This window comes from Microtus ochrogaster, chromosome 4, assembly GCF_000317375.1.
Source record: "Microtus ochrogaster isolate Prairie Vole_2 chromosome 4, MicOch1.0, whole genome shotgun sequence".
Lineage (NCBI taxonomy): Eukaryota > Metazoa > Chordata > Mammalia > Rodentia > Cricetidae > Microtus > Microtus ochrogaster.
In genome coordinates this window covers 18,068,571-18,085,249 of record NC_022011.1, presented here as the reverse complement: position 1 = coordinate 18,085,249, position 16,679 = coordinate 18,068,571, and the positions used below count along the sequence as shown (strand labels likewise).

The 16,679-nt window shown below is 37.9% G+C and overlaps 1 protein-coding gene across 3 annotated transcripts in view; it reads left to right on the top strand.

Moving 5' to 3' along the window:
• Window positions 1-16,679, top strand: part of Ap1g1 (adaptor related protein complex 1 subunit gamma 1) — an 85,872-nt gene that overhangs the window by 41,878 nt on the left and 27,315 nt on the right. For 2 of the 3 annotated variants that reach the window (XM_005345689.2, XM_026777109.1), the window contains 8 exons: window positions 4,220-4,344; window positions 9,662-9,803; window positions 11,567-11,663; window positions 12,685-12,761; window positions 13,616-13,624; window positions 15,776-15,871; window positions 16,288-16,368; window positions 16,548-16,646. In XM_005345689.2, the coding sequence (XP_005345746.1) occupies window positions 4,220-4,344; window positions 9,662-9,803; window positions 11,567-11,663; window positions 12,685-12,761; window positions 13,616-13,624; window positions 15,776-15,871; window positions 16,288-16,368; window positions 16,548-16,646 (726 nt within the window). The remainder of the gene's footprint in view (window positions 1-4,219; window positions 4,345-9,661; window positions 9,804-11,566; window positions 11,664-12,684; window positions 12,762-13,615; window positions 13,625-15,775; window positions 15,872-16,287; window positions 16,369-16,547; window positions 16,647-16,679) is intronic. The other variant, XM_005345688.1, reaches the window with a different exon arrangement.

Sequence of the window (16,679 nt, the reverse complement as noted above, 5' to 3'; positions counted from 1 at the left end):
CTGGAACTTGCTCTGTAGACCAGGCTGGCCTTGAACTCATAGAAATCTGCCTGCCTCTGCCTCCTGAGTGCATGAGTAAAGGCATGTGCTACCACTGCCCAGCCCATTTCTGTTTTCATTAATGAATTATTCTCTCCTAGTCTATTTTTATCATTTTTCCTTGGAATAGGTAATGACAGTTGTTGCGGGAGGTCCTCCCGCTCCTCCAGCCTATAGCCTCTGAGATACCAGCTCATTGGGGCGTGGTCTCTCTCTCTTTAAAAAAGCGGCCACTTCCCTCTCTTCTCTCTCTTCACTTCCTGCTCCGCAGGCGGTTGCGTAGAGGGCTGTTGTCTGGGATGATGATCTGTAAGTTTTTTCCCCTTTAAATAAATACCACACTATTAATCATAATTCCAAACTGGTGTGGCATTGTTTGTGACTTACGCCTTCAGACAGTGTAACTGATTCTAAATTTGAAAGGTGCAGAAGGATTAGGATAAAACTCTTTTTTTTCTATTCTTATCTTTCCATCACTTACTTGTTCAGTAGGCCACTAGTGGCTCAACTTCTTAATAAACATTCTTCCAGATACATAATGTACATTGTCCATCTGCAGGTGATTGTAGCACATTGTTTGCATTGGGCACTCATCTGTCCTGAATAGTAATCCATATCAGTATATCAGCATCCTTACTCAGGGACTGAAGAGATGACTCAGTGGCTAAAAACTGTTCTTGCAGAAGACCCAGGTTCAATTCCCAGCACCCACATGGTGGTTCACAACTGCCCATAACTTCAGTTCTAGAGAATCTGATGCCATCTTTTGACCTCTGTAGATCCCAGGCAGAGATATGGTGCAGAGATAGACACTCAGGCAGAATACTCATAGAAATTAAAAAAGAATTTCTTGTTGGGTGGTGGTGGTGGTGCACACCTTTAATCCCATCACTTGGGAGGCATAGTCATGTGGATCTCTGAGTTTGAGGCCAATCTGGTCTACAGTGAGTTCCAGGACAGCCAAAACTTCACAGAGAAATGCTGTCTTGCAATCAGCAACAACAAACAGACAAACAAACATTAAACTTCTTTGGGCTAGGGCATGTAGCTGCATGATAGAGTACTTGCCTACATAGTTCTCAGAAGACCCTGAGATCAGTTCCCAGCAACAGAAAAAAATATATGTTTTCGTTTTCCCTCCAATTTCTTTGATGTGTTCATAGTAGTATATTTTGCCCGATAGGCTTGCTGACAGCCTGATATTATGGAGATATTTTCTCAATTGAGGTTCCTTCCCCTCTGATGATTCTAACTTGTGTCAAATTGACATAAAACTAGTCAGTACACCCTCTTCTACCCTCTGAGGGCAACACACATGCATGTATACATACATACGTTTGCATTCAGACACATGTGTAAATAAACATAAAATTTTTTTTAAACAGGGTCTCTCTGTGTAACCCTGGTTATCTTGGAACTCACTTTGTAGACCAGGCTGGCCTGGAACTTAGAGATCTGCTCACTTCTGCTTCCTGAGTGCTGGGATTAAAGGCATGTACCACCAATCTCTGTATAAAAATAAATCTTAAAAGTAACATCTCCTTCTATGCCAGGCTCTTCACATCCAAAGATGGCTTTGCTTTCAGCAATTGGATGTGAATAAAAATAATCCTTGTCCTTAAAAAAAAAAGTATAAAAAAGTATCTCTGCATGGTGGGGATTTATACGTCTCTTTAACCACCTTTATTGAAGCTTCTTTTATAAACCAGTTCAGTATCTTATAACTTAATTTGTGTTTGTTTTATGAGGTTAACTGTATTTATTTGAACTGTTTTTGTTTTCTATGAATTGTCTGGCCTAATCTTTTTTTCATTTTAATATTGGATTTTTGGTCTTTTTCCACAATCAGTTGGTAGGAGGCCTTATGAATGTGAAATGAAGTAAATATGTTTTCCGAGGGGCGTTTGTCTTTTGAATTCGGCCATATAGTTTGGTATAAAAGTCAGTTTCCTTTTAAGATTGTCTGGGATATGAATATAGTGAGACTAGGGTTGGGGAGCTAGCTTAGTCAGTACAGTGCTTGTGCAGCTATTATAGAGAACCCGAGCTTGGTCTGTAGAACCAAGTAGAAAAAGCTGGGTGTCGTAGTGTGTTCTTGCCACCTCAGGGCTGGGATGCAAGACAGGAGACTCCTTGGGATTCACTGGCCAGTTAGCCTACCCTAAGGCCAATGACAGACCCTGTCTCAAAAATAAAATAAAATTAAATTAAATTAAAAAAGTGAGTGCTGGCAAGATGGCTTAGTAATTAGGAGTGCTTATTGTGTAACCATGAGGACCTGAGTTTAAATCCCAGCACCTACTTAACAAGCTGGGCATGGTCTCATGAATACCAGTTCTGGGGTGGTGTGAATGGTGGCAGCTCACAGAAAACAAAAATAGCTCAAATAGATGAAGTTCACCTTTATGATTTCCAAAATATATCTCAATAAAGAAAGAAATGGTGACTTGTGTCTTAAAACACATTCCTAATGATATGTGCGATGCCTAAAAGAGTGTGGCCTGCTCACTAGATAATTTAAATAAAATGCTTATTTGCGTAATGTGTGGAGTTGACCATGAGCAAGGTTCAGTAATGATAATGGAGACTTTTGTGATATTTGAATCTTGGTATTTTCTTCCTTGACAAAATTGTTGTAGAATTATTCAATGGAATGTTTGAAAAATAAGCTTAAAGTAGAATTTTTGATATAGTGTGTTTGAGAGGTAGTGTGTCATGTAGCCCAGAATGGCCTCAGACTTGCTGTGTAGCTGAGATTGATCTTGAATTGACCCTTCTGCCTTCATCTTGGCCATGCCCAGATTACAGGCCTGCCCTACTAAGCGTGCTTCAAAGGGAAACTTTGCTAACATTTCAGCTTCTGATTGTTTCCTTCACCAGCAGGGCCCTTTCTGCACACATTGACATCAACTTCTATTCAGAAATTGTTTTTAAATTTTGAATAGAATATGTTGCAGGAAGGGCAGGGCTGCTACTTCCCTCTTCGCTCTCCTGCTCCAACCCCCTTTACAGAAAGTTTGCTTTCTCTTTTGATTCTGGTCTTGGGATCTTAGCATTGTAATTGTAGTCAGTCACCTAACTTGAGGTGCTTTAGTAATTAACAGGTATCTTAAAAGAATAATTAAAAATAGCCTCACAAAGCCACAGAGAAACCCTGTCTCGAAAAACCAAAAAAAAAAAAAATAAAATAAAAATAGCCTCAAAGAGTTCTATTTGTAGAACTGCTTTACTTCCTTCCATTTCACTTGAGCCCATTAATAAGATGAATTCATAATGGAAAGTAGTCTCAAGTGACCGTTGCTTCCTACGTACACAGGTTTCTTGTTGGAAGCCCTTCCGAAGATGTATAATTCAAAAGGAGAGTGTAATTTAAAAGCCTCTCTTGGGGAGTTTGATTCGTGGATGTCCTTTGAAAAACACTGGCCCAGAGGGAATGTTTGACTTTTTTTTTTTTTTTTTGTCCAGATGAAACCTGAAAGTGTATCTGAGTCGTTGTGACTTTCAGGAAAGGCCCAGTCTCACTTATAAAGGCTCTTAGCCCTGAAGAGTTTAGTTAAGGGTAGCTGTCTTTTATTGTTTTGTGACCCCAGGACATCACTCATGCTAGACAAGAGCTTTTCCAATAATTACCTGAAGAAAAAAAATATAGAAGACATTTTAGATTAGTATCATTATGGCGTTTTGCTCTGGAGACTTTATTTTCTTTCTGCATTTGATTCCTTGGTTTAAACCCTAAATGTAGTGCTTTCAATGTTATATCAAAATTCTTGAATTCATTGTATATTTTGATTTTTAAGATACTATTGAGTGCTTTATTTCCAGTTGTTAAGTGTTCTGATTCTCAAAATAGAACCAAATCTTTGAAAAAGATTTATTGTTTTATGTGTATGTATGTGTGCAAATGCCTGAGGAGAGCAAAAAGGGGAGTCATAGTCCCTGGGCTGGGAGGTATAGGCAGTAGTGACCTGCCTGATAATGGTCTTGTAAAGCCAACTCAGGTCCTCTGCAAGAGCAAGCGTTTGCTTGCTCTTAATCTCTGAGCCATACAAATTCAAACTCCAGTCCCTGTGAATTGTGAATTAAAAACAATGCTTTTCCTTCTCTGTTCACCCCTCTTTTTTTTCTTTTTTGTTTTCCTTTTATTTTTTCTTTTTCTTTCCTTTCTTTTTTTTTTTTGTAGTTGGAGTGCCTCAAGCTAATCGCCTCACAAAAATTCACAGACAAACGCATTGGGTATTTAGGAGCAATGCTGTTATTAGATGAAAGACAAGATGTGCATCTTCTCATGACCAATTGTATCAAGAAGTAAGTCTTACCTTTTCCTTCCCCCATAACAACTGTTTTACTCTTTTAAGGATTTCTTATGAGAATAAGAATGTCTACTCATTGATTTTTATGTTTACTGTCCAGAATATATTTGAGCATCTCTTAATTGTAGCTAATATTGTAAAGATACTAAACAAAAGAAAACGAAAGCATTGCTATATCTATTTGGACATAATACACAATTAGCAATTAGATAAGCATTTGGATATTTTTAGAAAAGAGAAGAAAGTACTAGTGAAATCTAGATTTTCATATTTCTTATTTCTAGGATGTTAGATACCATGAATAATGAAATTTTAACTTTTTTAAAAAGTTTCTATTCTGTAGTCTGAGTAAGGGACTGAAATTTTAGTAGTGTGGAATTGTACTCAGCCTCTGTAAAATATTAGATTTACTTTATTATTGTGTGTATTTATGATATGTGTATGTGAGGGGAGAGTGGTCATTGGAGTGTGTGTGTGTAAGTCAAAGAACAGCTTTTGGAGTCGGTTCTCTCCTTTCACCTTTACGTGAGTTTCAGGGACTGAATTCCTCAGGTCATCAGGGTTGTGTGGCAAGTGCTCTACCCATTTTTGAGTCATCTCCCCAGGCCTGAAAATATTTTTTTGAGACAGAGTATTGCTGTGTGTGCCTTAAACTCGTCTTACCTCTATAGTGTTAGGAATAGAAGTGTAGTTGTGTGAAGCTTGACTTGGCCCCTGGAACTTGGTACACAGCATCTTTTGAAGTAGTGCTCCTTCAGGGATGCAGTGTACTTATATTTCTTTACCTGGTGGAATGACCAAGGAAGACCTGCTGTGTGGACAGATGAGAGGAAGGATCCTGTAAGAAGTGAGCTGTTTTCTCCAGTACCCACCCTCTTAGAATATTCTGTGAAGTGGCTACAGTGGCACGTGCCTGTAATCCCACCACTTGCATGATTCAGTCAGGTGATCTCAGATTCAAGCTTGGGCTGTTTGGTGAGATAATACCAACAAACAAATAAAAAAAGAAAATAGAGGAATTCTGTTAGAAAGTTACAAAAATTCTTCAAGTGTTAAATGGTCAGAAGTACCTTTTGGTTTTGATTTTATCAGTGAATTTAATATTTAAAATTTCCTTTTGTTTGTGATATTTTTATATTTGACGTAAAGTAGAAAGGGGATAGGCATTAGGTCTTTATAGACATTTAAATTTTATTTTTCTTTCCATTAGAACTGATCTACTTTAAAATTTTTCAGCATAATAGACTAGTTAAAAATGAGAATTGCATTGTCAAGTGTAGCATTCAAATGCAGTCTGTAAACTTAATTTTGGGAAGGATTGTTTTTCTTTGGGGGGTGTCCATGAAATATGAGTAGTGAACATACCAAGTTGGCTAATGATTTAGCTTTATTGCATTGTATGCCTACAAACCAGGTGCTGTTGTAAGCACCAGGGTGGTGAGTAGAAAAACATGAGCAGTATCCCTTAGTGACATGAGACTACATCCTTAAAGGGTCATCATGGTTGTCTTCCACATTTGCTGTAACAGGGCTGTTAGGCAGTTCTTCTCCTTTGGTTCTTTCATGGTCTGTTGCTCTGTTATTAACCTTTCAGTCATGTGCAGATAAGCTGGCAGTTCTGCCCAGCAGCAAGACTTGTTAGAGTTAATACCAAACCAGAGCATAGGCTTGTAGCTTGGTAAAAGTTAAAAACTGAGGCACATTGATAAAGAAGAAATCTTTGTATTTTTTTTTTTATTTTGTAATGAAATTTTATCTGGGTGTGGTATCACACACACCGTTAGAGTCAGATAGATCACTGAGTTTGAGGCCCACCTGATCTACACAGGTATGATGTGGAGAAGGGAAAACTTGGCAGTTGCATGGTACACAATCCCAGCTGTTCTGGAGCTGAGGCCAGAGGATCACAAATTTGGGGCCTACCTGGGCTATGTAGTAAGTTCAAGTTTGATCTGGGCAAGTTATCCAGACTCTGCTTCAAAAGAAAAATAAGCACAGTTGGATACGTAGCTGCATGGTAGGTAGAGTTCTTGCTTATTTAGCATAAGCCTGTTTCAGTCTCAGCAGCACCAAGAGTTTTCAAAGTACTAAATATTCTTTGCTACTATGCTAACATTGAACACGTGGCCCTTTCTCTCCCTCTCATTCTCCCTCTCCCTCTCCTTCTCCCTTTCTCTCTCTCCCCCTCTCTTTCATTTTTTCAAGACAGGATCTCTCTAGACTGTCCTAGAACTCACTGTGTAGATTAGGCTGGCCTTGATCTCATAGATCTACCTGCCTCTGCCTCTTGAGTGCTGGGATTAAAGGCGTGCGCCACCACTGCCCAGCTAAGAAAAAGTTTGTTTGTTTGTTTTTTTATTTTTTATTTTCGAGACAGGGTTTCTCGGTAACTTTTGGTTCCTGTCCTGGAACTAGCTCTAGTAGACCAGGCTGGCCTCAAACTCAGAGATCCGCCTGCCTCTGCCTCCTGAGTGCTGGGATTAAAGGCGTGCGCCACCACTGCCCTCTGGTTTTTTGAGACAGGGTTTCTCTGTAGCTTTGGAGCCTGTCCTGGAACTCCCTTTGTAGACCAGGCTGGCCTCAAACTCACAAAGATCCACCTGCCTCTGCCTCCCGAGTGCTGGGATTAAAGGCGTGCGCCACCACCGCCTGGCAAGAAAAAGTTTTGTAAGCATTTATTTGTTTTGTACATATGTTGGGTCGAGTGTACCAGTGCAGTGTGGGTGTCAGAGAACAACTTGGGGTGGGGGGAAATTGGTTTTCTCTGCCCTATCAGTTTTGGAGATTGAGTTCATATCACCAGCCTGGGCAGTAAAATGCTTTTACCTTAACCTTAAACCATTTCACTCTGCCCTTAAGCAATATTTACCCATGAATAATTTTATAATGCCACAGTGGAACCACTTGGAAAAAGAAATTCTTCACTAAATTATGTAGATCTTCTGGATGCTAATGCATCTCATCTTGAAATATCAAAAATACCTCATGGGTTAGTGTTGTCACTCAGTCAATAGAATAGCCATTATATATAAACTGTCAAATTTGTGGAGATGATAGAAGTTTTCCAAAACTACAGTTATTTATTTATTTATTTACTTACTTACTACAAAGCTTGGATTATGTCACTAGCAGCAAATATCAGTGTTCCTTTTGAAATTATATGCTCACATGAGTTTCTCCAGAAAGTGTACCTCAGGCTAGTCTCAGCATCTTAAGTGATGGCATACAGATGTGTGCCACTGCTGCTGGCTGTTAGTTTAAACGAAGCTGCCTTTCTTCCTTGTTCCTTACCTCAGCCATGCAGTGGTGAACACAGTTTACCATCGTTTACTGCCGCTGCCTTGACTGGTGCTGTGGGCAAGCAGTTTTTCCACCACGGCTTTTACTGACTGCAGAGGCTGGCACAGTTGACAGTATGACAGGATTATGAAAACAGTTTGAATCTCATGAGCTGTTGAGATGCCTATAAACCCTGTGATTCAGTGGTGTTCAACCTGTGGATTGTGACCCTGTTGGGTGTTGCATATCAGATATTCTACATATCAGATATTTACATTCTGATTCATAACAGTAGCAAAATTACAGTTTTGAAGTAGCAACGAAATAGTTTTATGCTTGGGGATCACCACAGTATGAGGAGCTATATTAAAGGGTCACAACATTAGGAAGGTTGAGAACCACTTCTTTGAACCATGTTGCGCTAAATGATGCAAAATGCTCAGAAACTGGTAGAAGTATTGTATATCATATAATTTGGCTTCTGAATAATAATAAGAGTTAATTTCAAGATATAAGTATGTTTGACAGTTCATGTTTTAATACTTCAGCTTTTTGAGTAAAGCATTATTTTATACAGTAATGTATACATTTTCTGTTATGATCTGAATTTCTGAGGCTATAATATATAAAGAAATATTTATACAACTCAAAGTTTTATAGACTGAAAGTCCAAGATGTGACTTAGCTTCTGGGGAGGGCCTTGTGGCAGACACACGCACGGGAAGGGGGAATCACACAAGGAAACAGGAATCTCTTGCTCCTTTAAAGCAACTCAACCTCATGCATGAGTAGTGCTTAGTTCTAAACATCAGTGCCACTTTTGAGGACAAGTCCTCAGTGACTCAAGGCTCTGTGTCTTAAAGAGTCCACCATCTCGACCATGGACACACTGGCGACCCAGCTTCCAGCATACAGGGACACTCAAACCACATTGATGTGTTAGAAAGCACTTCAGAGGGCTCACTCTTAATGTCTAGCTTAGTATGGTGAAGGTACTTTCATAGTGCTGTTTTATCATAGTAATAACAATTACAGATTTTCCTTCTTGAACAAGTATATCTAGAAATATAGAATACTTAATGTAAGGTGGCTAATGTTAATGTATAAGATCAAAGGGTAGCTATATTTTTGTTGTGTTTACATTATCTTAAGTTCACTAGTAATTAAGATTTCCTTCTCTGATTTTTTTTAATTATTTAGTTATTTATTTTTTTAAGCAGGGTCTTGCTATATAACTCTGTCTGGCCTGGAAATTGCTATGTAGATCAGAGTGGACTCAAACTCATAGACATCTCCATGCCTCTGCCTCCCAAGTGCTGGAATTTAAAGTGTGTGCCACCACACCTGGCTATACAAGAGTTTTAGTATGAATCTTAACTTTTCTTGTAGGCAGTACTAAATCATGTCTTAGAAATCTCTCAAGACAATTTTGCTGCATCTTTCTACTTTCAGTTGTTGTTAAGTTTTCTAAAGTGGTATCTTTAATATCTAATGGGTAACATATTCTTGTTACTTGGTCATTTGGAAACCTTGGATAGAAAACTTAGATATTATTGGTTCACTATGTTAAAAAGTTGGAATAAGCATTTTTCTAAATTCTATTAATTTAAAATGCATTTTTATATCATGTGTGTGTGTGTATGTGTGTTCATGTGTGCCATAGTACTTGTATAGCTTTTGGTATCAATCCTGTCACTTACCTTATTTGAGACAGGATCTCTTGTTCTATTATATATCCTAGGCTAGCAGTCCTGCACAGCTTCTGGAATTTTTTCTGTCTCCATTTCCCTTCTGACCATTGGGCACCTATGTGCTATTGAGTCTGGCTTTGCAGGGGTCTTAGAGACCTATATTAAGGCCCTTAAGTTTGCAAGGCAAGCACTTTGTGCTTAGCTAGCAGTTTTGTTTTGGTTGTGTTTCTGTTTGTTTTGTTTGCTTGTTTTTAATGTAGTAATCTTGAGATTCACAGTTAGGTTGTTAGGCTGCTTTTGGGAGACTGTGTTTGTTCCTATTTCCCTTTCTTTCTCTTGCAGTGATCTTAATCATAGTACACAGTTCGTACAGGGGCTCGCACTTTGTACCCTCGGCTGCATGGGCTCTTCAGAGATGTGCAGAGATCTTGCAGGAGAAGTAGAGAAACTTCTGAAAACCTCCAACTCCTACTTAAGAAAAAAGGTAACTTTGCAGTAAATCAAATGTCTGTGTGGATTAGGTGGTATTATGGAAAGGAAAAGGCAGAATACTTGTTTCTTAAAGCTTAGATGGAATTAAAATATTTTTTATTTTTTAAGAATTATACACGAATTTTGATTACCTTTTTGGGGGAGGGGGGTTTTGAGATAGCGTTCCACTGCAGTTATTGAGCCTGTCCTGGAACGAGATCTTGTAGACCATGCTGGTCACAGAGATAGGCGTGCTCCACCATCACCCGGCTCTTCCTTGTTTTTGTTTTTAATAATTTATAGACAAACTCTGTCCTCAGCAGCACATCTGAGTACTTTGTAAATTATTTCACATATTAAAATTATGATAATGAAGTTTTTCATTGACTTTTTACTAATAACTGACACATGTATTTTTGCCTTTGTATCTCTAAAAGGACAGTTCCCCTGGGGCCTAGATAGCTGTGAGGGAATGATTGAGAGATGACTTTCTAAAGCCCATGTGCCATGTGCCTGATTGGATAGTAATGACAGAGAATGGTCTTATTTTCCTAACTTACTTGCTTTTGTTTGTTTCTAAAAACCTTGTTCTTTTGAGTTTAAAACTTTGCTTCAATCCTAAGACTATGGTAAAGAAAATACAGAATGGGGGCTGGAGAGATGGCTCAGTGGTTAAGAGCATTGCCTGCTCTTCCAAAGGTCCTGAGTTCAATTTCCGGCAACCACATGGTGGCTCACAACCATTTGTAATAAGGTCTGGTGCCCTCTTCTGGCCTGCAGACATGCATACATGCAGACAGAATATTGTATACATAATAGAGAGAGGGGGGAAAGAAAGAAAATACAGAATGTATATGTTTAATAAATGAGCAAAACGATCATCTCACTGGCATTTACTGAGTTTGTTATTGGTGTGAGAAAAAGGAGCTTGTATAGGACTGTTTTTAGATTGTGTATTGTTAATGATGCACACAAACAGGCTTTCTCAGTGTGTATGCCAGTGACTTTAGTACTGTGGGAGCTGCTCTTATTTGAATGCACAATGTTGCATTAAATTAAAGCATTCCTTCAGATTTGAATGCCTCCTAGTAAAATGGAGAGGAATCTTTTCTAATCAGTCTATCTAAGCTTTTATTGCATTTTGACTAAAGTAATAGCTGAAGTTATTTTGAATAATCACCAGTCTCCACCTATCCTGTTTCTCCTGGTGGACGAATGACTAAGACTGTGTTTTCTTTAGTAGAGACTAGTTTCCCTAACAAACCTTCCCTCCATTCTTCTCTTTCCTTCTTTTTACCGCTGAGCTGTACTCCTAGCCCTAGGCGACTTTCTTACTTGAGAAGAGTCAGCGGAGAACAGGATAGAGACAGTTAAACTTTATAGGAGGATCTTTAAGTTTTGTGACACTGTTAGATGTGTCGGTCATCTGACTCAGGAATGATTATCAGAATGGAAGTCCATGTCTGTTTTTCAGTTCCCCAGAATTTCACTTAAATTTAACTTGTGTGATAAATTTCTTTTAACTGTGATCTACTTGAAAGTGTTTTCCCCACGTGTCTGGCAATATGTGAACAGGAATGGGTGGGCTTAATGTTCCTCATCAGTTCACTAGTATATACTGGACAGCCCCAGTCAGTTCACAGATAGTAAATCTTATTAACCAGCCTCTTTGTTTTTCTAGTAGATGAACTAGTTGGTGAAGTTCTTTTCTAAGATTGGTTGCCCTGGCTTATTTGAAATAAAATTTTTTTGTCCTTCTATTTTTCTTTTTTATAGGCAGCACTGTGTGCTGTTCATGTCATCAGGAAGGTTCCTGAACTTATGGAGATGTTTTTACCAGCAACAAAAAATTTATTGAATGAGAAGAACCATGGTAATGTGATTTGGATAAACTCATAAAGTACTAAGAAAGGAAGGGTCAGCCCTGTGTTTTAGGGCTTTACTGTTACCATAGGTCTTGCCTGCCAGATCGTAGCTTTACAGTTAAATTGGTTTCTTCATAGTAAATCTACCTTTCAGTTCTGATCCTGTATCACGTTATTAATGTTCAGTATGATGTACAAATGATCATATCTTCAAATTTTATGTAAAAGTCACCTGATTTCTTGACCATTTCATAATAAAACAAGACATTTTTTCTTTGCTATCGTGTTAGGAGTGTAAGATTACCAAAAATTCTTGTGAGTTATTTCTAACAGGAATCTGTAGTGTACATTCAGATATCTTTACATAAAGCTTGAGAAAAGTGAAATGTAATGTGGCTGGGCTTTCCCAAAACTTTTTGTTCTTATATTGAAGTCATTGAAATGAGTTCCAAGTAAAGTGTTGTTTCTTATATACTAAGAAAAAAAGACACAATATATTTAATTTGATTAATTTACACCACATTTTAATTTAATTAATTTAAATCTGTGCTCTGCTGTATTGTGTAGTGTTAAACACTACATACTAGGTTTAGCTAGGTCTGTCATTTATTACTTAGTGAAAAGTTTTTAGAGATCCTTTTTACTGACCTTGGGATAAGCAAATTTACTTGTCATTTGTATTTTGATATATTTTATCTGAAAATTTAGTATCTTACTAAGGTTTTTGACTGGGATTATTTGTCAGAGTATAGCCAATAGTGCATTGCAGAAACATGGAGAAGGAGAGATGGAGCTTATACTAACTGAGCATGGATATTCTAGGTGGACACACTTGTTCTTGTCATTTTAGCTATTGCAAAGATTCTGACTTGACCAAGGTTAAGCAGCAGCTCCTGCTGAATGCTCTTCACAGTGCTCTGATTCTTGGGGGATTGAGAAGCAGGAGTAGCAAGTCTCCTTTTGGGATGAAGTCCTGTTTTCTGGAGCTGAGTAGGAACTCATTTTTGCCTCCCTTTGGCCTTTTCTCAGGTGTCCTTCATACGTCTGTAGTCCTCCTCACAGAGATGTGTGAGCGGAGCCCAGACATGCTCGCACACTTCCGGAAGGTAGGTGCTTTCTGTGTGCCTTAGTCTTTATTGATTGAAAGATGATTTTCCTGAAAAGTACATTTTTTTTTTTCACTTAGGATTTTCTTTTGAAAGCAAGCTATGAAGCTGAATAAAGGATTTGACTAGCCCTGCTGTGTGGTAGGGCTGGAAGCCAGATTTAGGCAAATAAGAGCTGGCACTGGTGTAGTGTTTCCCTTTTCAGAATAGAAGTCTTTCCTTGTTGTTGGCAGACAAACTGTTCACGTGTTTTATCTGCTGCTTTCACAGTGAGCCAGGAAATGTTACCTGAGGTCAAATTACAAATAGGATTTGTTTTCTTTCTTAAGGTGAAAATAGCAAACAATTTGAGGTCATTGATTCCTGTTACAGCCCTACCTTTTTAAGGCTACCCCCTTCTTTTTATTTATCTTTTCCTAAGACAGGGTTTCTGTATTTAGCCTAAGCTATCCTGGAACTTGCTGTATAGACCAGGCTGGCTCAAACTCAGATTCACCTGTTTTTGCCTTCCAAGTGGTGGGATTAAAGCAAGCACCACTGCCTGGCTCCCTTTCCCCACTTTTTATAGCATTTTAAAGTAGGCAGTTTTATTTCTCCCTTTACTTACTGAGAAGGTTGCTGTTCTTTGTATAGTACATGTGTTGATTCCTTTAGAGAAGGTTGTTGAGCACTCCACAAAGACCTCATTTTGTATTTTAGATCTAATGGCAGTTTTTTTTCTTTGCCTCACTCTCCCTTAGATGTTCATGTCTTGATTAAATTAATGTAAAATAGTATGAGACCCGTATCTGTCCCTAATGCTTGCTTTGTATGTTTTGTTCCTGTTGTCTGTTTGGAATCCTGCTGTATGTTAGAATGAAAAGGTAAGAATTAACCCTCTTTTTAGATGGTGCATGCTGGCTTTAGGTCCTTAGTAGCTTTTGTGTGTCCGTCCACAAGTGTGGCTTTTAAACTATACTAATGCTGAAGCTCTGCTTAATACTGTGAATTATTTGTTCTAGCATTTTTGGCTAACTTCCTGGTCCAGTTTCTGTCTTGTCTTTTAAACTCCTGACTCCAAAGTCAGCCTTGGATTTCAGTTGTAGCCTTCCCTGAGTTGTAATCCTCCTCCTGTATCGTACCTTCACTTTCATGGGAGAGACTGTGAGCAGCTGCGTGGCAGCTTTGCTCGTGGCCATTCCGGTTCTGTCTGGTGCCTTTACACAAAACACTGCTTCTTTTTGAAGTAGATGGTTTAGAACCATCTGTGAATAACTCATACTTTAAAACTCTATGTACTTCTGAGCTTTTAGTTCGGACTTAGAGCTCTTATTTCCCTCTTACTGGGACTTAATCTGAGAAGCTTTGGGGTATTGAAAGGATTTAGAGGTGGAGTACCTGGCACCAACTGACTTTCATGGCTGCAGCTTTCCCTCTGTCACCTTATGTTATTTGTCCTGTCATCAGTTTTAGTAACTTGCATTTTTGTCTGAAAAATAAAGCTGGGTTCCAAGAACTTGTATGCTGAATTCTTAGACATGTGCTTTCTGTCCCAGGGCAGTCTTATGCAATGTGCTGGCCTTGGCAGCAAATAAAACAATTTCTGAATTTAGTAGCCCAAGGAAAAAGGACTTCTCCAAGAACTTAACCAGATTTTAAAAAGTGATTAGGGTTATATGTAGTCCACAAAATGAAGGCTGTGGAGAATATGAAAGGTGAGCTGCTTATCTTCATAACACAGTCTACAGATTTACTGAGATTTTATTTACAGCTTACATATCTCCATAGCTTAGACTTGTCTTATTCTTGGAGTTGTCCAAATTCAATTTTTGTTTTGATGATTTAATGAGTCACTAAATTCTGAAGGATTATGGCTAACTTAAGTTCACATTATGTTTTCTTGCAGTTAAAGTGGCCTTAATGTTTTGAGTGTTTTGGGTGCATGCCTTGAGTGTAGCTTGGCATTTCTTCTTAACCTCACTACCTTTCTAGGCTGGGGCAGTAGAGAGGGAACAGCATAAACAGAAAGAGGAAAAATAATGAGTTGCAGTAGAGTTGGCCTGTTCAGATTTCCTCCAGAAAGATGCAGTGTTTGTATCCTTCTTTATTTAGTTTTAGGTAATAAGAGCTGTTCATCTAGTTAGTCAATTGGGGTTTTCATTTGGAGACTGGGAAAGTTCATTTGTGGCAGATATTTTGGAATAGGAGCTTAATATGAAGTAATTGATCAGCAAAAAGGAAATGAGGGGTCATTTATTTGAAAGCACCTGTAACTTTAGATTGAGAGTAATTGTCTCTTTGACATGGACCTAGTAAAAGCAGGACAAAGGAATTCTTGATTATAAGGAATGTATAGTCTCTTTGGTAAAATAAGAAAACACAATTGAGTGCTGATATTAAATTGTGACAGAATTTCATCATATAAGTAAAGAGAAGGGCCTTGGTATCTTAGGTGTGCTTTCTTTATCTTTTCCTTTTGGCTTATGCTGATCACTTTGGTATTTCCTGTTGCATTTTGGGAAAGGATACTTGACTAAACCTATCTTCAGGGGAAGGTCTTTTTTCCCCTCTGTTTGAAGTGTGGTATACTTTATATTTTAATAAGTCATTAGTTAATACTTTATATGAAATTTGTTAGAATGAATCAAAAGGAACTTTTTTTTTTGCTATTCAAGAGTTTTGAATTCTATAAAAATAGAGCTGCAGTATATATACTCCATCGGCCTATTGTATTCGGTTCCCATAGGCTGTTGGCCCACTGTGATTTCTAGTGTCTTTACAAATGGAACTCTGGAGGAAAAAGATCTGGCTTGTTTTTATTCTGCTGATAAAGTACATATTACTTGTTAGGTTTCCACCTAAGTATCAGAGTTATACTTTTCAACCATTTTCAATATTGTATTTGTAGCAGAAGAAATTTCTTGGACTCAGACCTTTGTATCATTTTTCTAAACAAAGAATCTGCTTATTGAAGAGATAGTCTTAGATATTCACTTTTTGTTGTTGTTGTTTTGATGCATCTTTCTTTTCTGCAGCTTGTGCCCCAATTAGTTCGTATTCTAAAGAACCTCATCATGTCCGGATATTCCCCAGAACATGATGTTTCTGGTATCAGTGACCCCTTCTTGCAGGTAAGGTTGAAAAAACATTTTGGTTAATATGCAATGATTTGAAGAAATGTTTCCATCATCTTAAGTTTATAGAGGGTACAAATTTGGTAATTCATTAATTATATGAATAAGTGAACCAGTACCAAATAAGTATTGTATTTAATTAATAAAATGACCATGTAGTGTAAAATTTATCTTGTACTTAGGTACTTAATTATCAGTTAAGTAGCTAATGGATATGGGGCCATGAAAGGTGGATTATCTTATAACTTAATTAAATGTAGAAGTGTGCATGGGTTCTTTAAAACGTGTTTAAAACTCTTCTGACTTATTTTTGATGGGATCTAAAACTTCATTTGAATCATTTGAATTTCATACTGAATGAGATTTGTTTGTGTTAGACATAATTTGTTAACATTTTTTATTTTACATATTAGGTACGAATTTTGCGGTTATTAAGAATTTTAGGACGAAATGATGATGATTCAAGTGAAGCTATGAATGATATATTAGCACAGGTGAGTTGATCCATCTTGGAGTATACTATTTTCATTTTCAACCTGCAGAGAGTAAGTAGACTGTGATTCTTAGTGTGACAGCTCCTGTTCCGAGTGACTGCAATCCCAGCATGTCTGGTTGCACTAGATACCTTTTGGAAGTGTTGTTTTATCACTTATGCATCCCTCTGTCTTTTCAGGTGGCCACTAATACAGAGACTAGTAAAAATGTAGGAAATGCTATTCTTTATGAAACGGTTCTAACTATCATGGACATTAAATCAGAGAGTGGATTGCGAGTAAGTCTTTTTGAATCTTTTCCTTCTAAACAC